This window comes from Notamacropus eugenii, chromosome 6, assembly GCF_028372415.1.
Source record: "Notamacropus eugenii isolate mMacEug1 chromosome 6, mMacEug1.pri_v2, whole genome shotgun sequence".
Classification (NCBI taxonomy): domain Eukaryota; kingdom Metazoa; phylum Chordata; class Mammalia; order Diprotodontia; family Macropodidae; genus Notamacropus; species Notamacropus eugenii.
The window spans coordinates 266,692,339-266,716,928 of record NC_092877.1 but is presented as its reverse complement, the minus strand read 5'-3'; the positions used below and the strand labels follow the sequence as shown (position 1 = coordinate 266,716,928).

General features: G+C 33.0%; 1 protein-coding gene across 3 annotated transcripts in view; it reads right to left on the bottom strand.

Annotated features, from left to right (window-relative positions):
• The window catches only part of DACH1 (dachshund family transcription factor 1), a 483,132-nt gene that overhangs the window by 135,014 nt on the left and 323,528 nt on the right, over positions 1 to 24,590 (bottom strand). For 2 of the 3 annotated variants that reach the window (XM_072622319.1, XM_072622316.1), the window contains exons 4-5: positions 15,141 to 15,296; positions 14,460 to 14,632 (exon numbers count right to left, since the gene is read on the bottom strand). In XM_072622319.1, the coding sequence (XP_072478420.1) occupies positions 14,460 to 14,632; positions 15,141 to 15,296 (329 nt within the window). The remainder of the gene's footprint in view (positions 1 to 14,459; positions 14,633 to 15,140; positions 15,297 to 24,590) is intronic. The other variant, XM_072622317.1, reaches the window with a different exon arrangement.

Below are 24,590 nucleotides of genomic sequence, written 5' to 3'. Positions count from 1 at the left end.
CAAATGAAAAAGGAGGCCCAAAAGCTCACTGAAGAAAATAATTCCTTCAAATTAGAATGGAGCAGCAAATGAAAGCTAATGACTTCATGACAAATAAAGAAATTATTAAATAAAACCAAAAGAATGAAAAATAGAAGGAAATGTGAAATATCTCATTGGAAAAATAACTGACCTTGAAAAAAGATCCAGGAGAGATAATTTTAAAATTGTTGGTCTACCTGAAAACCATGATCACAAAAAGAACCTACACATCATCTTTCAAGAAATTATCAAGGGAAATTTCCCTGATATTCTAGAACCAAAGTGTAAAATAGAAAACGAAATAATCCACTGATTACCTCCTGAATGAGATCCAAAAAAGGAAAACTCCTAGGAACATTGTAACCAAATTCTAGAGTTCCCAGATCAAGGAGAAAACATTACAAGCAACCAGAAAGAAGTAATTCAAGTACTGTGGAGACACAATCAGAATAACACAGGATTTAGCAGTTTCTACACTAATGGATCAGAGGATTTGGAATATGATGTTCCAGAGGTCAAAGGAGCTAAGATTATATCCAAGAATCACCTACCCAGCAAAACTGAGTATAATACTTCAGGGAAAAATGGAATTTAAATGAAATAGAGGACTTCAAAATATTCTTGTTGAAAAGACCAGAGTTGAATAGAAAATATGACTTTCAAATACAAGAATCAAGAGAAACATGAAAAGGTGAGCAGGAAGAGAAACCATAAGGGACTCATGAAAGTTGAAGTGTTTATATTCCTACATGGAAAGATGATATTTGTAACTCATGAGAGATTTCTCAGCTAAGGTAGTTAGAGGGAATACATATATATATATATATATATATATACGTATATATATATATATATATATATATATATATATACGTATATATATATGTGTGTGTATATATATATATATATACATATATGTATATATGTTATCTATATACACCTATATGTGTGTATATTATATATGTGTATGTGTGTATATGTATGTATGTGTGTAAGGACAGAAGGCATAGGGTGAGATGAATATGAAGAAAGGATACCTAAAAAATATAATTAAGTGTTGAGAAGAATGTACTGGAATAAAGAGATAGGGAGAGGTAGAATGTAGTAAATCATCTCATATAAAAGAGGCAAAAAGAACTTTTATTCAGGTTTTCTGGTCAAAATTCACTCTGTACTATGAGGGCAGAGACCTATTTTCCAATCTATGAGCTCCAGAGTCAGTTGTGGTTAAGGCATGGCCTATGAGAAAGAAATCTAGTCAGTAAACCCAGAGGAAAAAAAAAAGCAGCTTTTGGCCATGAAAGTGTACCTTCCCCTGGGCTGAGCACCCCAGGTAAGGAAGAAGAGGAGAGGGAGAGGACAGAGAGAAGTAAGTGAGAGGAGAGGGAGAACCTGAAAAGACTTAGCCTAAAAGGGTCAGGGTTTCCCATTGCATCCTGAGCCATCTCCAGTCATTCTGATGAATATCTGGTCACTGGATCCAGATGGCTCAGGAGGAGAAAGTGAGGTTAGTGACCATGCACAGCCAGCCCTCACTCAAATCAAAGTCAGCTGCAAATCATGTCATCATCTTCTTGATGTCATGGTCCTCTTTGAGAAAGAAAGTTGGCATCTTAAGTGCAACTTAAAGGCTTAGCAAGCTGCCTAAAGCATTGAGAAGTTAAATGACTCACCATGGATCCAACGGAAAGTGCATGGTAAAGATGGGATTTGAACCCAGATGTTCTTGTTTCAAGATCAACTCTCTATTCACTGCAACACACAGCTTATGATAGCACTAGTTTTTGTTATTATTATTGTTTTGTTTTTAACCTGAAATAGCTAAAATAATTTTATCATCATCATCATTGTCATCCTCACAAGCACCTCGTATAATTTAATAAATAGACCTTTAACAACTGGGAGAAGTCTGTCAGGAAAGTATACTTATAAAGCTGTCAAGCTATTGATTTCAATAGGCAGAGATAAGAAAAAGAGTGCATTGCACACATAGATGACCACCTCTGCAAATAGAAAAAGTGGGACATGAAGTATTACATAAAAGAAGGGAAGCTCTGATTGTTGTTAAAATCTTTAAAAAATGAAATGGCCTACCAAAAAAGGTAGTGTCTAGTGTGTGAAGGGAGTGTGTGAAGACCTCCTTACTAGAGGTCTTCAAGCAGAGAGTAGATATGACTTATATGGCTATTGTAAATGGATTAGATGGATTAGGTAGGCTCTGAGGATGTTCAGAAATCTACTTAGATCTTACTTTCTACCACTGACACTGTCCTCACTCTTCCTGTCCTTGATGCCTAGATTCTTCTCTCTCCTCATCTCTACTTATTGTGTCCCCTGACTTCCTTCAAGTACCATATAAAATTCCATCTTCTCCATGAAACTGTTTCTAATTCTACTTAATTCTAGTGTTTTCCCTTTCAACTCAATTCAAATGAACATTTATTAAATCCCTATTATGTATCCTGCACTGTGCTTCCCTCTCTTAAGGAAATTAAGGAGCAACTGAAATGTGGTAAGTAAAGGGTTACTAAGGGGAAGATGTTATTTAACTGTGCTAGTTTCTGATTCAACTATTTTACTTAAATCTGTCCTGAATAGTATCTGAAAAATAGATGTATTCTTATTAAGTTTTCCAAACTAAATAAATCAAGCATGCTAGGATTTTAAATGTTGAAGTTCGTTAGTGTACAATGCAAACAAATGACCTAAAATTATATATAAAAAACTGATATATGAATTAAGAAAGTAGGTAAACAGCATCAATACCAAAATAGATGCACTTCACCTTATGATAATTCTAAAATTAAAAAGGGGGGAGGAGTTTGCCTCTTTCTAAACAAAGGATTTGACATCACCTCACCATGACTTTGAAACACAGGTTCAAACTGATTAGCCACTGCCAAGAGTGTTTATAGCCACCAAGGAACAATCTTCCCATGAGTGTACAGTGAAAAAGGTTATTGACAAAATTAACGTCACCTATTCTTGAACAAGCAGACAGTACATGCATTATGGTCATTATATAAGCACATATATTGCTCCCTACACACACACACACACACACACACACACACACACACACACACACACTTCATTTATAAAGCCAGGTCAATATTGATCTTGAGAGGAAGCATGACATATTGAATAGATTAAATGTTCCAGAGTCTGGAAGATCTGAGTTCAAGTCCCACATGAGACATATAGGACAATGTGCCTCCAAATATGACTTTTAACCTATCATGGCCTTGGCAACTTTCTAAAGAAGACTATAAGCTGGAGAGAAGGGGTTTATCTTCCTTAGTAGATGAAGCTACTCACTATGAGCCCAATAAACTAAGATTTTTTAAAACTATCATAAAACTAGACTCTAATAAGAATTTATTTCAAATAAGAATTTACTTCAAATAATTTTATCTTTTGAAGGAAATCTCTGGTATGTTTATCCAAAACAATGCAAAAACAAGCTGTAAACCGGGAATAGATAGCTAGGTAACTAAGTATATGTTTAAACACATTTTAAAGGTGCTAATGTGCTTTCCTTGAATATTCTAAATACTCAGCCATACCACCCATCATAAGGGGAAAATCTAATATTAATTCATAATAGCTTTCTCTTTTCCACTTAACTTACAGAGTAGTAAGTGAAAGTATGTGTATACACACACACAAGTGTGTGTGCATGAGTGCGTGCATGCGCGTGTGTGTGTGTGTGTGTGTGTGCGTGTGTGTGTGTGTAAAGAGTTCCTGTCCTGGTAAAAATTGTAATGACATATTTTCAATTTCTGAGTTATTGAAAAAGTTATTTATGACAGCAGGGTAGAATTTTTTTGGGTAGACCCTCTCTACAACTTTTCTCCTTTTTCTTCAACTTATTACTATTATTTTATTTTTAAGCATATTTAAAAAGTTTCAATAAGTAATAATTTGTAGTTCTTTCCAAGTTTAATTCAACAAAAAGAACGTGCATTCTTGAAACAGATCAATTTCCTTTAAAGTCTTTCACTGTGAGTCCGGATTTCCTGTCATAATACATTTTGCAGCGGTGCTAATGGAAGGCATGAAAATCTGATGTTACTTCGGAAGTATTTAACTCTTCACATTCAATCTAATCTTTCTTGGACTACCCCCAGCAGCAACAGTTATGTTGCTAAAAATCCATTAGCTGATTTTAAAAAAAACATTTTCCACATAAATTTATAAGATGCCTGACTAGTCATTACACATACTCAACTCAAAGTTCATCTTTTCTATTTTTTACATTTTTATGATCACAGAATAAATAGAAAATGGGTCATAAAATACATTCAGCTAAGAATTAGGAACACAAAAGGATATTTTACTATTTAAATTGAAAATTATTATTTATTTTTTTCAAGCTGCAATATCGCTAAAGATTATAGCATTTAATGTAGCTTTAGGCTTATTTTAATTTTGATTATCATTACTTGTTCAGAGGTGAACAACATAAATACAAATTTTTAAATCATGTGTTTTAAACACATGCAAATTGTTAAGAACTTAAGCATGTTAGTATTCAACAGAAACTGTCTATAAATTGGAACACAGCGTATTTAGTCATTTCACTTAATGCATAATTTCAATCTTTGGAACATGATGCATTGTTCTTTGAAGAATTTCATTAAAGTGAAATTCAGCAAGCAAGTAAAATTTGAATACACTTGTTTCACAATAAATTAATTTATTTCAACAGCTTAATTCTTTTACAATATTTATATGCTTGCCTTTACAGACTATTGGAGAAAAATGGAGACAACAAAGAATTGCTTAGAAGAGAATATCATAATTATTATTGAAACAAAACATAATGAGTTTTATTTTAACATAATGAGAAAAAGTAAAATGTTGTCTATGGAGGAAACTATAGGAACTGAACTTATCAGTTCATTTGAACATTAGGCTTTAACCCCAAAAACGAATTCCAAGAAGGACGTAGGCAAAAAACACACATTTAAGTTAGCACTTCAACATGCTAGTCTATAATCTTCTATCACAAAGCTGCCAATCAATAAAACACAATCTCTGGCAATTTTCCATCTTTATCAAAACTAGTCACAAATAATAAATTAAATTCAAGATAAATACCCTTTCATCAAAAAGAGGTCAAATAAAACAAATGATCCTGGAAGAGTAAAAGAAGAAAGCTGTGTTACTTGCATGGATATGGAATGAAGATAGTACTGCTTTCTCAAACATGTTTCAAAGGCAAGTTATTCTAAACTTAAAAAAAGGATAAAATTTGGAGAAATGTCCTAGCTTTAGAGAAACCTCTAGTTCCTTCTGAGGCTCAGCTTAAAGGCCACCTCCTTTCAACATTAGTGGCCACTTTCAATACTTTGTATTTATTTTAATTGACTTCTCTATTTTCTCATCTGTCAATCATCCCTCCAGTTGCCAGGCTCACAACTTATGTGTCATCCTCTACTTCTCAATGCCTCTCCTTCTACATGCAAACAATTGCCAAGTCCTATAGATCCTATATCTCTCATATATATGCACCCCTTCTTTTCTCTGACACTGAATTGCCCTGGTTCAGGGTACTCTTAAGCCTAGACGATGCCAATAGATTGATGGAGGATCTCACTGACTCAAATGCTATTCCAATCTATCTTTCACTCAGCTCTCAAACCAATATTTCTAAGCATAGGTATGACTATATTAGCATTCCTACTAAACAAACTCCAGTCTCTCCCTGTTACTCCCAGGATCAAATATTAAACTCTCTGGTGTTGAGCTACCTTGTGCTTATATCTCTCTTATATCTCACTCTCTGCCATGTACTCTGTGAACCAGTGACACTCATGTCTTTGCGGTTTCTCCCACAAGACACTCCATCTCCCGATCCTATGATTTTCACTGACTTGAATATATAGTACCTTTCAGTACCCTGAGGACATGAACTATTTCACTTTTTTTATTGTATGACCAGTGACGACATCATATGTGGTGCTTAAGAAATGCTTGTTAATTGACTGATCAGAATAAAAAATTGGCCTATTATCAGAATAAATTTGTCAAAATGATTATAATTTCTTTCGTCTTTTCTCACCGGGCTTTAAAGGCAACTTTATCAATTACTCATGCACTCTTTTCAAGTGTTTCACATCTGTTCTCATTTGTAGGGATTCAAAGTAAATAAGGTATGAGTGTGAAAAGATCTTACCACAGGTTGCTCTAATTTTAAGATTGTATATAATTCTCTAATATGATGTTGAACTGATTAATTAGGGTGCTAACAGTCCCATCATTGAAAGGGGTAAACTTGAGGAACATGAGGACATTATATTTGACATGGTAGGCGCCACAGATGAAGTTTCTTCCTACAGGTAGCCTCAGGCTCACAAAATAATAGAAAAGAAAGGAAAGGGATAAATTGTGTAAGTTACAAGTATAATTTTGAGATCTAGGAAGCAGTTCTGTATACTGAGTGAAAGAAGGGGGAACAGAGCAGCAGAAGATGGATGTGCTTTCATCACACATCAAAATCTGACTTTCTTTTAAAATTTTAAAACAGATTTTAAAAATATATTTGGCTTTTACATCATTTGAGCACTGTTCCTTATGACAAAACTTTTTTTTTAATTAAAAGGAAGAAGTGAAAAAATCAGTAAAATTGATAAATATATCAAAATATGTTATATGCCATATTCCACACCAATGGATCCTCATCTCTCCAAAAGAGTGAGGTGGAAGTACTTACTCATTTATTTTTCACATCAGATTATTTTAACAGTTTCACAGTTTCCATTTTTCGGATGGCTATTGTTCTATTAGCATTATTATCTTTATCTCATATATTGTCTCCTCAACTTGGTTAATTAACTTATTGAGGAAAAGACTTGCTAAATAAGGCTTCGTAAAATTCACCGAGTGTTAAGTCACTGAATGGAACTTGAGGCGCTAGTCACTGGCCTCCTAACAAATCGTGAGAAACACAGCTCAATCATTATCAGAGGGAAGAGAAGTCCAATGGACACCCCCCAGGGGTGCCTTATAACCCTGATGGGTATAGCCTGCCTGCCCTCCAGAAAGCAGAACCAGTGCATGCCTGATACATTATCATTATTGTTATCACCAATATTCTTAGCATTATATGCTTTTCCAAATTGCCTATCACTCTACTCAGCTATTTAGTCGTCTGAGTAATTATGGTCTAAAAAGTTACATGCTAACTTGCAGTATGTTGTACCTTATAAAATCTTCAAGAAGATTAATAAGGAAAATTATTTCATAGGTAGAAAAATGAAACATCTTCTGGAGGAATGGAGAGAGCCTAAAAGAACAAATTCCTTTTACAAGCTATTGCTATTTTTAAGGTTTTTGATACTTCAGTTATTTGCTGGGACCCAATCATACTCATATTTATAACTATTAGGTTTCAGCAAAATATACATGAAAATGGGAAAAAATAGCGAGAACCAGGAAAGGACCAAAGAATATCTTCATTATATATGATTTATCACAATTTTTGTATTTGTGATCGGTGAATAATGAAAGTAAAAATGTTGACCAAATGGTGATAAAAAATTCCCTCCAGCTATTGTCTGATCCATAGTCATCCATGATTTTTGGAGGTACATGCTTCCTTGGAAGCATAGGTGTCTTTAAAGGTATGAACTTGGTATAAAACTGTGGCTGAACTAAATTCATTGATTAAGGGAAGATGTTGAGAAGGATGAGGAAGAAAAAACAGGGATTTCCTTCAACTTTGAGTGTCCATATATAAATCTCCCTAGGATATATGGGGAAAATTGAATTGAATATATTAACTTATTCTATTGAATTGAATTGAATATTAACTTATTCTATATTTTTCCTAGCATGATCTGTACTGGCAAAACACTGTGAATGTGTGTTTATCTGTGCTGGTGAGAACAGAAAACACATTATGGAAACAGGACAATTCCATGATAGCCTTTTTATCTTAAATGGTAGAACTATTACTTCTAAATTTGAAAATAGTATAAAAACTAGAAAATATAAGCCATTACAATTTGAGCTTTTGAAAAATAAAAGCTCATAGACTGCCCTGGATAAATCTCTAGAATAAGAAAAAAAATCATAGTCCTTCTAGAATTCAGACTATAATCTGTAACATTTTTGCTATTACAGATAACAAAGAGAATCCTTCAGGAAGAATGCAGCTAGCAAAGAATATAGCATAAATGCTTATTCTGCTCTACTTCATATATAGATTTCATTATTAGAATTATCACTGATCCATAAATCTTGTATTTTTTTCCTAATATGATTTCCATTTTTGTCTTTGGATATCTATTATTATTCCATAAGGACTGATTAGCCTTCCATCAAAAAGCTCTCCTATTTAATAACAACATAACCTATACCAACTATACAGAAAACAAGGGTAAATTATTATTTGTGTCAGGCCAAATAAGAATTATGACTGCATATAGTTTTATAATAATCTCACTAGAAAAGGCAGCACGTTGTTACCCCAAGCACAATACTTTTGTCCCATTGGCTTGAAAGTTTAATCTGTGTAGTCTTCTGAAAAACAGCTTACTAGCTGACTTGCACAACTCTTTAGAGCTAGGCTGTCTTAGACATATTCAACGGATGCTAATTTTTCACTTTAATTTCAGAAGATTTTTAAAATATCTTTATTCTGTTATCCCTATAAATGTTTCACAGAATAACAAAATTTCTGGGTTATAAAGAAGTTCAGAGGCAATATGGTCCAATCAATACCTGAAAAAAATCCTATTTACAACAAAATGGGCATATGAGCCATCTGGTCTTTGATTAAAACCTCCTATATGAGAAAACTTACTCCCTTCCAGTCAACATACATTTATTAGGCACTTACTATGTGCCAGGAATTGTGCTAACCAGAGGCAGATTTTCTGCATTTCAATAGTTCTAATTGTTAGGACTTTCTTCTTCATAATTTCTATCTATGAAGCTATTGCTTCTAATTCTGTTCTCTGAGACAAGGCAGTGTGGTACAGGGGAAAGGGTGCTGGATGGGAAACCAGCACACATGGTTTCAAATCCTAGTTTTGCCTGTAAGGCCTCAGTAACTTCAAAAATATCATCCCTTTCCTCCCCTGTAAGATAAAGTGGGTTAGACTAAATTACCTCCAAAGTCTGTTCCAATTCTAATCTATGCTCTAGCTGAAGAAGTGTAATATTTCTTCCACAACACATCTTCATGATATAGAACTCAGTCAAGTATCCAGAGATGTTGCCTCTTTGATCTTCAAATATAGAAAGGAGCCCAATATTTTCTTCTAATCACACTATTCACTTTTGCTATATAAATAAGATATTGCATCAGGATCTTATTTCAAAAGATCTGTGATTTCACTCATTGGTATCTCATCCATTCAATGTAAATTACAAGATTTAACAGATGCATTCAGAAGTTATTGTAACAAAAATATTCATAACCTCATGGATAGCTTTCTAGAAATGACTGTCCCCAATGTGAATTAATTAAAAAGCAAGAATGAAAGTGAGATAAAGCTAATATCTTTGATGAAAAAGACACCGATAAATCTGAGATGCTCCAAAAGCAGAATAAAGTTACTGTCAAAATACTCTCATTAGTGTCTCAGAAGATAATCTGTAACACTTATTTTTCAGTTCTAAGAGACTAACAAACATTTTCACTAGGCACAAAATATTTTCATTTTTGTCAGAAGTTTGATGCCTTTTGTTTTCACAATATAGTTATTTCCTTATAGATCTTCCTGTATTGAACTTTCCCTTGTAACATAAAAAGCAGTCAAGCAAAACCTACCAGCATATAACTTCATCTGATAGTATATACCAAATTCCACACTCAGGGTGACCCACGTCTCCATCAAGTGGAGAGTTGTATGGTGTCTGGTTTGGAACTGATCATTACGATTAATCACAATTTAGATTCCTTTTAATGTTTTTGAATTTCATTTTATAATATTAATTGTATATATTATTTAACTTGTTCTGTTTACTTTTGCCTTTATCGGGCCATACAGTTTCATATTTCTCTGCATTTTTCCTATTTATTGTTTTTCACATATAGTACTATTCTATTATATTCACATACTACAAAGTTGTTCAAGTAGTGCCAGATGATATGAACTTAACTTGCTTTTAGTTTTTTTCTGCCAGAAAATAAAAGTGCTACTATCAAATCTTTGACCTCTTTTGCAATATATGTCTAGTTGTCAGATAAATAGGCTTAAAAAATGAATGAACAGTTTAGTGAATTTGTTTTTTTTAGCATGATTTCAATGTTCTTCCAAAATGGTTGGACAACTAAACCAACAGTGTATGAGTGTGCCTTTCTCCCAATATCCCTCCACTATTTTCTATTTTCATTATGTCATCATTGAGACTTTGAGGGATGTGAAATAAAATTTCGAAGTTGTATTGATTTTATTTATCATTCTTAATGAATTGGAACAATCACATATGGTTTCCAAATATTTTATGTTTTTCTTTTGAAAACTATTTATTTATACCATTTAAGCAATTATACCCTGGGTAAATTGTTCTTGGTTGTATATTTCTGTCAATTCTTTATTATGGAGATCAGAATTTTAGCTGAGATTTTTAACACATTTTTTCCCCTTTCAACTGATTCTCTTTTTATTCTAGCTGTATTTTGTTAATGAAAATTATTTTTTTAATTTTCTGAAATTGACTTTTATTTTTTATGAACTTATTTTCTGTCAAAATATATTTAAATGTGCATATATAAATTTAATCCTACAGTAAAGTTCTACTTCAATGCTTTATCATGCCATGGGAAGTGGCCTTGATTTGTGAAAGGCTATGGCAGTAAAAACAAAGCTCTAAAAGACCTAGTGATCTGGAAAGACCTTGTGACAGATTTCATTTTTCCCCCCATGAAGCAATCTAGATAGAAAAAGACTCATCACCAGCAGTTGAGTATGGCTATCTCAACTCACCAAAGTAGCATGATACCTGAACATGTGGTTGGTACCTAATAAATGGTTGTTGATTGGTTCACTTTAGTTAACAAAGCACAGAGGGGTCTAGTCACAATTAAATTGTAAAATGTATAAAAGTCATATATAATGAAAATATGTATTGTCATATGAGCCCTTGATGCTTCATAGACTCCATTTTATAACCTGAGTCCACCTTGTAACTTTGATGTAGTTTTAATTTTTCATAGAAACATACTAGCTGACTTAATAAGCCCCATTCTTTGTCCTTCCTTAATGTGTCTCCCCCAAAATGGTGATTTATTCTGTTTTTTGGCATAAGGCTACCATTGTTGAGATGGGCAACCTCAGAATATTAGGTAAACTTTCACCTATTTGCATTTGGAGATAGTCCCTACCACTCAAACTAGCCAAGGCCAGTATACTGGTTTGGCCTTCATTTATCCTGCACCAGGATATAGGTCCCATTATATCATTAATATTTATTTATTAATAATATTATATTTATTTATTTATTAATATCATTAATATTTAGATTGGGAAGGAATCTTCGAGACCATTTACTCCAAGCCTGTCATTTCGTAGAGAAGTATTAATACACTAAAAATAAATGTCTACTCTAAGGATAGAATATTACAAAATCTATATTATATTATAGGTAAGATACTCATGATAATTATAAAGGAAATTAAGTCAATATTTTAAAAAATGAAAAAATATATAACAAGTCACTCATTACAGTTATCAAGATATGAGTAATTCCATTTATTCCCCTTTATCCTACCACAGGTGACTGATATGATGATGCTGGGTGGGTGAGAAGGATAAATCTTAAAGCTCTAATGACACATATGTGGAATCTCCTAGTTTAAAAACATGTATATTGTTTTCATAAAATTTAATTCAATGCATTGAACCTATGCCATCCTCTTTCCCCTGCCTACTTTTCTTCCCTGCTACATACTTTGACAACCCTTTAAATAACTGATTAAAGGCTACTTCTCCATGGAAGCTTTCCTGATCTTCAAGTATGCATGACCTTGCACGATTTAGACTTCACACGGCATTTTGCATGCATGTCTTTTATGTACTTGCAATATAGTTTATGCATGTGTCTAACTATATCCTCTCCTACCATGGCAATGGCAGTGACTGAGTCTAATTTATTTTTTTGTCTCCCCCATTCTTAGTAAAATTCTCTGAATAGAATAAGAACTTTTAAAACATTTTTTGAATGAAGGAACAATTAACGACACAATAAATGAATAGATGGAAGGATGGATGGATGGAGGGAGAGAATACTAGATCTGCAGTGAGACATGGCTTCTGTAAATGTGGCCTCAAAAATGTATCTATCGTATGACAATAAGCAAATTATTTAACCTTTCTGGACTCCAGTTTCCTTATCTGAAAAATAAAGAAGTTTGAAACAATGCCCTACCTCCATGGTACATTCAAACTCTAAAATATTTAAATGCAAAAAAATGGTAAAAGGTAATGCATGGTTAATTAGCCTGCACTCTTGTATTTTATAGATTAAAAAGCTCATTTGAAAATATATTCCCATATGTAATGTCTACCTTTAAAATCTAAATTTAAAGGTGATGAAAGCTATGTCATGTATAAGGTATAGCTTAGAGGTAAATAGGTAAATGTCACATTAATGTGTTTCATGTTCATCACAATCTGTTCTCCTATTAATATAATTCATGTATCTAATGATTTCATTAAAAAAGGATATTCTTTCTCCATCTTGGTTATAAATGTTCATAATACATAACTTTAAGTGAAGACTTCTGTGAATATTTTTTAAAAAGGTAGTATGTTTTTATCTGTTTATTTCTTTTTATTTTCCTATTTCTTGCTCCTCTTTTGTCTTAAAATCATCTTAGCTTATTTATAATATTCAATAAGAATATGGTCTCAATTTATTACAATTGTTTATCACTTGGAAATGAAATATTCTCTAGGACCACAAAAGTTTTTAGTGCTTTGTGAGATTACAGATAACAAAATATAGCTAATTAACTACAAATTTAGTGAATTGTGGAGAGAAAGGTCAAAAGTCTTTATATTCACCACATTTGTATTTGGCCTTATTTCAATGCCTCAGTTAGAAATAGAAATTGTGTGTGTGTGCGTGTGTGTGTGTGTATCCAAAATCAACACCAGTGCTTATGAAAGTGGGGAAAGAAAGAACAACTGAATAAAATGTAGCATTACTAAAGCCAGAGAATTGGCAATCCATTTTATATTTGTATTAACTGCAACTAAAAAAAAGATTTATCAAGAGAATATGTACTAATATAATATCCTAATAGCCACATTCTCAACCAGTGAATTGAATTAAATGATCTTCTATGGTTTCATATCACTGATACCTTTGTGATGTCAGAAAAATTGAAGGCCTCAACCTCAAGGATGCTGGGTGGACCAACTGTGATGAACTTAAGGGAGTGCTCACATGTGATTCTCACAACATGAACAAGCATGAATGGATTGCAAATTTTGGCACTTGGAGAGAACTTGAAAATTGATTAGTATAAGAATATATCATAGTTTGGGCTCAAGGAAAATATGGAAAAATACTATTTTTTTAGAAAGTCTACTCATGTTACACATGTTCATGCCTTATAAACTAAGGTTTACTTACAGATATTTCCTTAAATAATATGTTGAGACACCAAAGAATCCACTATTCTCATCAGTTATTACAGATATGGGGACTATACCTAAAACTGCCTTGACAGAGGTGGACTGCTACCACTCTTTCTTTTTTGGAGGGGGGAGAAGGAAAGGCAATTGGGGTTAATTGACATGTCCAAGGTCACAAAGCTAATAAGTGTCAAGTGTCTGAGGCCAGATTGAAGTTTCTTAGGTCCTCCTGACTCCAGGTCTTGTGCTCTACTCACTGCACCACCCAGATGCCCCAGACTGCTACCACTTTTAAAAGGGATTAATATAATAAACAACATTATGCCTTATAGATTGGAGGCATTTAGTATTATCATTCAAAACAGAATAAAATGGATTGAGATGAGACAATTTCAAAGCAGGAAGATCATTGGAAATGAATACAAATTTCAGCAACACTAAATTCATTTCTTTCAGACTCTCCTATTCAACTTAAGTCTTCTGTCAAATTGCTTTGAATGCTAAATATATGCCAGACCTACACTCATCACAAAGAAATGGATACATTTTTATGAAAATCTCAGTCATCACAAAATATGGCAAAACTTCGATATTCTAAACACATTCACAATCCTTTGTATAGAGTTTTCCTAATGTATAAATTGAGATATAAAAGTAGATATATCTCATCAATAGATCTTCTATAATTGATGATCTGACAAGTACCACCAATACATTTCTGATTCTATATTTAATCACACGGGTTTTTAGCAATAGTAATTAACATGAAGAATTCTCACTGCAAATAGCAAAATTCTACTTGGAACTACTGATGGACTGGCTTTTTAAAAATCTATTTACCTTAATAACAGATGTCTCAACTCTTGATGGTGGACTCTGAACTTGTGCTGCTGCCGCCATATTAGCAATGGTGCTGAGGTGGTTCATCTGGCTCATTGCCATAGTGACAGATGCTGGAGGTAGGCTGACAGGAATTAGAGGGTGGGGCATCATCATAAAAGGAAGTTCCAGTCCTATAAGAAAAAAATGTATACCAGATCATATGTGCCTCTGTGTTTTGGAGAAGAAAAAAACATCTAATGAACAAACTTTTACTTAAATAGCTGGCACCATAAATCATTGAAAAATGATGTCTTCAGAAATTCTGCTGTAACAAAAGGATTCAGGAGGAAACATTTTCTCTCTATATATGTAACTCCCACTGAGGACAATAGGAGATATTCACACCTAGAGGAGAATTAGGCCACTAAGACTTGCTAAACTCTTGTCTGTTTTATTGCATCATGAGTAGTTTTCTAAAGTATCTAATGTCAAGTGTGATGGTATATTTATTATGCTTGTGACTGTAAAAATCTTATTTAAAATATAAATTACTCATTTTTAATCCATGCTAACCACATTAAGTTCTTTATATGGAGTATTTCTACTGCTTTCCATCGCGTATGTTGACTACACAATAATGACATACAATTTTATTTTTTTGAAAACTTTCGATGTTATTGCTAAAAGATGCCATCGTACCATTTGGCAGAAGGTGGTTCTGCTGAAGAGGGTTGAGAGGATGACTAACTGGAAGGTTATGCTGTCCAGGCAAGCTGGGGTGGTTAACAGAGGCCTGAGATCCTTGGGTGGGGGGAGACTGAAGTTTTTCCTTATCCCAAGAACCATCACTGCTGCCTGTGGGGAATGAATATAAATTATTTGGATACAGGAAGATTCCAAATTTGCAATGTCTAAGTTTGCAAGTAAGGCCACAAATTTAACCCATTTGGAGAATGGAAAAAGATTTGATTTCTTGGGGGGTAATGAACTAAAACAAGGGAGATACACTTCTTTTTCCAATTTCCTTGTCCAAAGAAACATTCCAACTTTCCAGAAAGGCAACTTCAATAATATAATTAGAAACAAGTTAAATCGTAATGTTCATCAGATCTGGGAATAATTTTAAAAGTTGAAAAGTTCTGGTAAAAATGCCAATCGTATTTCCCTTAATTATTCACATTTTAATATCTTCACACTTGGAAAATACATGTTTCATTTTCCACTTATACCGGAACATTTTTAAGTTTAAAATTTAAACCAAAAATAGAGGAACAAGCATTCAATATACTTCATTTTCACATACACTGTATATTTGCTATTTTGCTGTTGCAAACTGTTACTAAACCAGTGAATTTTAAAAAGCTATCTGAGAAACCTAATCACTAACTGGTCAAATGTTTTAATAGTAAATGGGATATATCATGTATTCAATGAAATTCAATTATATTATAGAATTAGAGGGTGCAGAAACTTTACTATTAAGCTAAATGAAATGCATAGTAAACCACCAAACTTTTAGTCTTAAAATGTTTAACCTAATTTTAAGAATTAACTTTGAGTTAGATTTGTTAACTTCTCAAAATGTTAGGCATAGAAAATTGGGAAAATGTGTTACTTTGACAGTATAGTAATAAATGATCACAGTAATGGAATAATATTGATATCTTTGACTATAATTTAACTTTGACATAAAAAGGAATATAAGATTTAGTTCATAACATAATAAGGATTTTCAAAAGTGCATTGAGGGGCATGTATAAATACATGTGGTTGATATTTGGGGTTTAGTCATATCTGCCTTAGAAATGTTACTGTGTATTTTACTGAAAAATGCTTAAAATTCTTTCGATTTTTGCTATTGATACAAATTAAGTCTCTTTCCGCTGAGCTTCATTTCATAACTTGAGCTACTTAAAGACTTACTCCTCTAAAACATACAGGAAATTTTTTATCAACTAATAAGTGTTCTATTTCCTTTTGAAACCATATTTTCTTATTAGACACAGAACAGTAAAGTTGGTGAAATTCCAATTTCAATCCTTAGCTCTATTAAATACCTCCTTGTAAATGCTTAGTTATTGCCATGAATTTTTATCCAATCTACTTCATGAAGACAGTTAAAGCTCAATATAAATTCAAACTCATTAGCTCAATACTGTCTGAATCCTAGTGTAAATTGTTCAGAAGTAGGTAATGAAAACTCAATTCAAATTTCTCTAGCAATCAGACAAAGCAATTTTATTAAACAATGAAAAGAATCAATTAAAACATCTTTATTATTTTACAAGAAGCCATGACAGCTTTTGTGAAAAGTTTATAGCTTAATACTATAATGATTCACTTGAAAGATATTTCTATAGCTAGATTCTGCCCTGTGATATGAAAGTACATTATTGTATCCTCACAAAGTCCCACACTATATTCCAGTATTCACATAATAAAATTTAAAGACTTATTTTAGGTTTCTTAATTCGGCAGTGGTTTTCAAGTTTTTTTTTTTAATTGAACAAAGCCATTGTGTGATATTAGGGACATTTGGTCACAAAATTATATTATTTACAAATCATAAAAAGGTAGTCTCAGAAGAGGGGAGGTTGAATTGAGGGGGGGAGACTGAATCACACATAAAAGAGTCATGAAAAAGCTATTATAATGGAGGGGCAGATTGGGACTGAGTAAACAAAGCTTAAACTTTACTATCATCAAAACTGGCTCAAAGAGGGAATAACATACACACTGAGAAGGATATAGAAATCTATCTTACCCTATAAGAAAGAAAACAGGGATGTAGATAATAGAAGAGGGAGGAGGGACAGATGAAAAGGAGGATATGTCAGGGAAGGAAATGATCAGAAGGAAAACACTTGTGAGGAGAGAAAGGATGGGGTGTAAGGGAAGGGTAAACAAGGAAAAACTATTATGAAGGGAAATACGCAGTTAGTTATAACTATAAATGTGAATGGGATGAATTCACCCATAAAACAAGTGGATAGCAGAATTGACTAAAAACCAGAATCCTACAATAAACTGCTTATAAGAAACATAGTTGAAGCAGAAAGACACACAGAAAATAAAGGTAAAAGGCTGGAGGAGAATCTATTATGCTTCAGTTGAAACAAAGAAAGCAGGGATAGCAAACATGATTTCAAACAAAGGAAAAGCAAAAATAGATCTAATGAAAACAGATAAAGACAGAAACCCTATTTTGATGAAAAGTATCATAGACCATGAGGTCATATCAATACTAAACATTGTACAGCATCTAAATTTTTAAAGAAGTTGAATGAGTTCAACTTTCCCATACCAGAACTCAATAAATCTGACAAAAAAAAAAAAAGCAGAAAAGAATATAATGAGGTGAATACAATTCTGGCAAAGTTAGATTTCACAGATCTCTGAAGAAAATTGAAAGGGAATAGAAAGGAGTCTACTTTTTTCTCAGCAATACATGGTGCCTACACAAAACTGACCATGTATTAGGGCATAGAAACCTCACAGTCAAATGCAGAAAAGCAGAAATAGTTTATGCATCCTTTTCAGATCATAATGCAATAAAATTATATTTAATAAAAGAAAATGGAAAGAGATATCAAAAATTAATTAGAAATTAATCTAATCCTAAAAAAGCAAATGAGTCAAAGAATAAATCATAAAAGCAATCAATGATTTCATTAAAGAAAATGATGACAATGAGACAACATACTAAAATTTATGGGATACAACCGAAGCAGTATTTAGGGGAAAATTTATATTTTTAATTGCTTACACCAATCAAGTAGAGAAAAAGGAGATCAATGAATTGGAAATTCAACTAAGAAAAAAATAGAATAAGAACAAATTAAGAAAATAAATAAAGAAAGAAAGAAATGAAAATAGAATGAAATAAAAATAAATGATAAAATAAAATAATAAATAAAAATAGAATAAGAACCAAATTGGAAATTCTGAAAATCAAAGGAGAAATTAAAAAAAAATTGAAAGTAAGAAAACCATTGAACTCATAAATAAAACTGGAAGCTGCTTTTATGGGAAAAAAAAGTAATAAAACAGATAAACTATTGGTTAATTTGATTTAAAAAAGCAAAGAAGAAAAATCAAATTACTAGCATCAAAAATTAAAGGGTGTGAACTCACCACCAATGAAGAGGAAATTAAGACAATTGTTAGGAACTGCTTTGCCCAATCATATGCCAGTAAATTTAACACTAAACTAAAAGGATGAATATCTCCAAAAATTTAAACTGCCCAGATTAACATAAGAAATAAAATAATTAAATATCCTAATCTTAGAAAAAGAAATTGAACAAGCCATGAATGAACTTCCTAAGAAAAACAGTCCTCAGAGCCACATGGATTTACAAGTAAATTTTACCAAAGATTTACCAAACAATCAATCCCAATATTACATAAACTATTAGGAAAAATAGACAAAGGAGTCCTACCAAATTCCTTGTACAACATAAATATGGCACTGATATCCCTATCAGGAAAAGCCCACACACAGAAAGAAAATTATATACCAATTCCTCTAATGAATATTGATGCAAAATTTTAAAATAAAACATTAGTGAGGAAACTATGGCAATATGTCACAATGATCATACACTATGACCTGGTGGGATTTATATCGGCAATTCAGGACTGTCTCAGTGTTAGGAAAACTCTAAGCATAAGTGATGATATCAATAACAAAACTAACAGAAATCATATTGTTGGGATTGGAAGCTCAATTCCGTGTGGACAGTCTTGGGCGGGTAAAGGTGGGAGCTTCTAAATCTTAGAGTTCTCATGAGACCCCCCCAGGAAACGGCAGGGAATCGAGGTGAACCGAGCTATCTCGAGTAATTCCGCCTCTTCCCGTGAGAAACGTGATGGGAGAGAGATATCCCCGCCCTCGAGATTGTCCCGGATCTGGGCACACTATTGTTATCTAACAGCACGGTATTCAGATGCAAACTGTGCGGCTGAAGGTTAAGTAGGATTGAGGAAGCCTGAAAGCTCTCTTAGCACGTGAGGAGCCAAGAGGACAGTAGGCTCCGCTTCTCTTCTTTCCTCTCTCCCCTCCCCCTCTCTCCCCACTTGTACTTCTACTTCCAATCCCTTAAGATCTTAGCCTCCTTAGGAAATCTCCCCCTCTTCCTCCTAAGGAAGAATCACCTGCACTTGTAACCGAGACCCTGAAATAAAGCTCAACCGTTGTTCAACTCTGGAACGTCCTTTCTCTCATATGAGCATCTGGTTTTGGCCAACTGAAGACCTCGGAGGTGAGGTAAGAAGACTCGGGTAGCCCACACAGGCCTCTAGGCCTGGCATCATATGATTATCTCAATAGATGAAGCAAAAGCCTTTGACAAAACACAGCACCCATTCCTATAAAAAACACTAGAGAGCATAGGAATAAATGGAGCTTACCTTTAAATGATAAATAATGTTTATCTAAAACCATCAGCAAGTATTATTTATAATGAGGAGTAGCTAGAAGCCTTCCCAATACAATCAGGGTTGAAGCAGAGATGCCCTTTATTATTTAATATCATACTGGAAATGTTAGCTATAGCGATAAGAGAAGAAAATGAAATTAAGGGAATTATAATTAGCAATGAGGAAAGAGAACTATCACTCATTGAAGATGATATGATGGCATAATTTAGAATTCTAGAGAATCAACTTAAAAAGTACTTGAAATTATTAACAACTTTAGCAAAGTTGCAAGATGCAAAATGAACCCAGGTACAACATTATATATTACCAACAGAGTCCAGGAGAAAGAGATAGAAAGAAAAAATCCATTTAAAATAACTGTAGCAATATAAAATACTTGGCCAATCTGCTAAGAAAAACCCAGGAATTGCATGAACACAACTATAAAACACATTTAACACAAAGTCAGATCTTAACAACTGGGAAAATATTAATTGCTCATAGGCAGGCTGAACCAATAGAATAGCAATAACAATTCTACCTAAATTAATCTACTTATTCAGTGCCATACCAATCAAACTATCAAGAATTATTTATAGAGCTAGAAAAATAATGACAGAATTCATCTGGAAAGACAAAACTTCAAGGATATCAAGGGAATCATTAAAAATGCAAAAGAAGGGGATCTAGCAATACCAGACCTCAAACTGTATTATAAAATTGTAATTATCAAAAACAATCTGGTAGTAGCTAAGAAACAGTAGTAAATCTACTACAATATAATAGATTAGATACAGATTACATTGCAGTAAATGACCAATAGTAATCTAGTATACAATAAATAAAAGATCCAAACTTTTTGAGGAAAAACTCATTTGACAAAACCTTCTGAGAAAACTGGAAAACAGCATGAGAGAAAATAGTTATAGACCAACATCTCACACCATATACCAAGATAACCTCAAAACAAGTATATAATTTAGACATAAAGGGTGATACCACAAGTAAATTAAGGGAGCATGAACTTGTTTATCAGATTTATGGAAAAGGAGAGCATCATAAAATGTAAAATAAGTCATTTTTATTATATAAAATAAAAGTTTTTGCACAGACAAAACCAATGAAACCAAAATTATAATAAAAGCAGAAAACTGCAAAAAGTTTGCATATAAGGGCTTCATTTTTCAAATACATAGGAAACCGAGTCAAATTTATAAGAATACAAGTCATTCCACAGTTGATAAATGGTCAAAGTATATGAATATACAGTTTTCAGCCAAAGAAATCAAAGCTATCTACAGTGATATGGAAAATAAAAAGTTCTAAATTTCTATTGATCAGAGAAATGCAACTTAAAACAACCCTGAGGTACCACCTCACACCTATTAGAGTGGCAAATATGACAAAAAAGAAAAAATATATTGGATTTTGGAAGGGATGTGGGAAAACTAGGGCACTACTGCACTACTGGTGGAGTTGTAAACTCATCTAACCATTCTGGAGAACAATTTCGAACTATGCTGAAAGGACTATAAAACTGTGCAGACTCTTTGATCCAGTAATAGCACTGTTAGGTCTATATCCAAAAGATCCCTAAATGGGAGAAAGCACCTTTTTGTACAAGAATGTTGATTTTTATGGTGGCTAAGAATTGGAAATCAAAGGGATGCCCATCAATTATGGAATGGCTAAACAAGCAGTGGCATATGATTGTAATGGGATATTACTGTTTTTTAAGAAATGATAAGCAGGACTATTTCAGAAAAACCTGGAAAGACTTACATGAACTGATGCATAGTGCAATGAACAGAACCAAGAAAACGTTGTGCATAGTGACATCCATATTGTTCAATGAAGAATTGTGAATGACTTAGTTATTCTCAGTAATACAATGGTCCAAGAAAATCCCAAAGGACTAATGATGAAGCATACTATCTGCCTCTAGAGAAAGAAGTGCTAGTATTGAATACAGACTGAAGCACTCAATTTTTCACTTTGTTTCTCTTTTTTTTATTTGAGTCTTCTTGTACAAAATGGCTAATATGGAAATATTTTACATAATTACACATTTAACCTGTATCTGATTGCTCACTGTCTCTGGGAGGGGGAAGGGAAGGGTAGGAGGGAGAGATACAATTTAAAACTCAAAACTGTAAATAAAAATGTTACATTTTTAAAAATGTTTCATTTTTTTAAAATGTAGTCTCTATTAAGTGCCAGTGAAGATTTTAAAGGACTTGCAATCTAACCATGGTGCACATATGGCAAATCCATAACATAAAAAAAAAAGCCAATACAACTGAAATTTCAACCTACACAACCCAATTTATTCTGTATTATTTATGAATGTGAAGTACAAAAGTAGGGTAATATTATGAATTAAGTAGACGTTGAAACCAAACTGGTTTGGAGTCATGCTTGACCTCTCATCCTCTCTCCTCTCACGTATGAAATTAGTTACAGATCTTGTCAATCTTACCTCTATAGCACCTATAGAGTCCTCCACTCACAGTGCCACCATCCTAGTTCAAGTCTCCATCACATTATACCTGTATAATTGCAATGGTCACCTAATTGGTCTTCCCGCCTCAAACATATCTCCTCTTCAATCTATCTTTCCAAAGCTGCTAAAGTGATATTCCTAAAGCACAGACCTGACTATATGACTCATTAAACCCCCAGTAATTCTTTCACTATCTCTAGAATCAAATACAAATTTCTCAGTCATTTTTAGGACTTCACAAACTGTTTCCAACCTATTTTTCCAGACATAAATACATTATACCTCTTAATACTCTCTACAATCTAAACTGGTCTTCCAATGGATTCTCACACATTGCACCACATCCCCCATCTCCCATCTCCCATCCCCATCTCCATGCTTTTTATGCATTCTTTCCTCATTATTGCATCTTAGAATATTCATTATATTCTGTAAAGCTCATTTCAAGTACAGACTCCTCAAGTAGGCCTTTCCTAATAACATCAACTTTTAGTGCCTCCCTTATCCTTTAAAAATAATTTATACTTATTTCAGGTATTTTCTGTATATACTTGTATGTGTGCATGTTGTCACTCCAGATAGAGCATAAATTCATTAAAGGCAGGGAAGGGCTATTTAATTTTGGTCATTGTATTCCAAGTTCCTAGGAAGTGCTGATTATATATTTAATAGATATCTGTTTCAAATTACATTTCATTTAGAAGTATCTTTTCTGAAACCTTTAGTCAGTTTATAACACCTTGAATTTTCTGAAATTATCTCTTTTATCATTTCTTTACATTCCATTACATTCATTTCCCATAATTTGTTCAGTAATTTCAGGAAGGCTTGTTTTGGTATTGACTATTTTCCTTCCTTCTATTATCTTCCCTATTCCCATTTGCAAACCTGTTCAGCTCAATTATTTCTATACCAACTGTCATGTTTGTTTTCAACTCTCTTTTGTTTGTTTCAGAAAAGAGTGAGATCCTTGTGATACTCACTCCTCCTACCCCTTTATCTATGTTTGCATATTCCTCTCATAAACCTCAAATTTGAGAAATATCAAACTCTACACCTTTCTTTCTACATAAGTATATTCCTCTTTTGCTCTCCCTTCTTTTTCCAGTTAAAATCCTCAGAATAGAATTAATTCACCCTCAAGATGTCTGCCTTCATAAAAATCAACTTTTTCAATACCCTTTGAAAAGATACTAAGGCTCTATTATTATAAAGTTAGCACTATCATCATACAACATCACACAATTCCTTTCAATTGATCAAATAAATTTACTTTTCAAGTGTTTTTCTTTTTCTGAACTTGTTTTTGCATGTCAAAGTTCCTACTTAGCTCCGATATTTTCATCAAAAATTTATTTAAAGTCCTCTTGTCCAGTAAAAGTGCATTTCTCCCTCTAAGATTAGAATCAGTTTTGGGGGGGGGGGCGTGTTTTTTCTTTGCAATCCTACATTTTTGGCCTTTTAGAAGATTATATTCCAAGATTTTCTGCATTGTGTAGCAGGACCTGTCAAGTCTTGTTTGATACAAATGGTAGTTCCTTGATACTTGAGACTAATTCTTTCTAGATGTTTGCAAGTATTTTTCATTTGACATAGGAGTCCTAAATTTTCATTATGACATTCCTGAGACCTTTCCTTTTAGACTTCATTTAAAGTTTAGAAAATTATATATCTAGATACAAAATTTCAGATCCTCATAATGTATTTTGTTTTGTTTTTAAAAACTATTAGGAGCTAATGCCTACAGCAGGAAAGTACAATGAGTACCTTCATTAATTAGGATTCTGCTTACCCTTTGCCAACTCTAATAATTAGTTGTTTGAATTAATCTCTTTTTAAATTAGAATCATAAATGCCTGTGAGAAAATCATAAACAGACTATCCCATGTATATTAAAAGTTTACACTCTTCTATTCCAGTATCCAGTTGATACTTCTTTTTCACAGAATCCATAAATTTAGCACTAGAAAATAATTTAGAGGTCATGGAGTCCAAACCTCTAATTTTACAAAAGAACTAAGTGAAAAGAAAAAGGAAGTAAAAAAATTCCAGAGAAGAAAAGTGGCTTTCCAATGATCACACTGTAAGTAGCATGGCTAGCATCTGAACTCAAGTTCTGACTACAATTTTACTGAAGAATAAAATATTCATAACATCAAAAATAACATAGTTCCTTTAAGCCTTACCAGGCATACCAATCTGTAGCACTTAACCTTTAAAGAAGA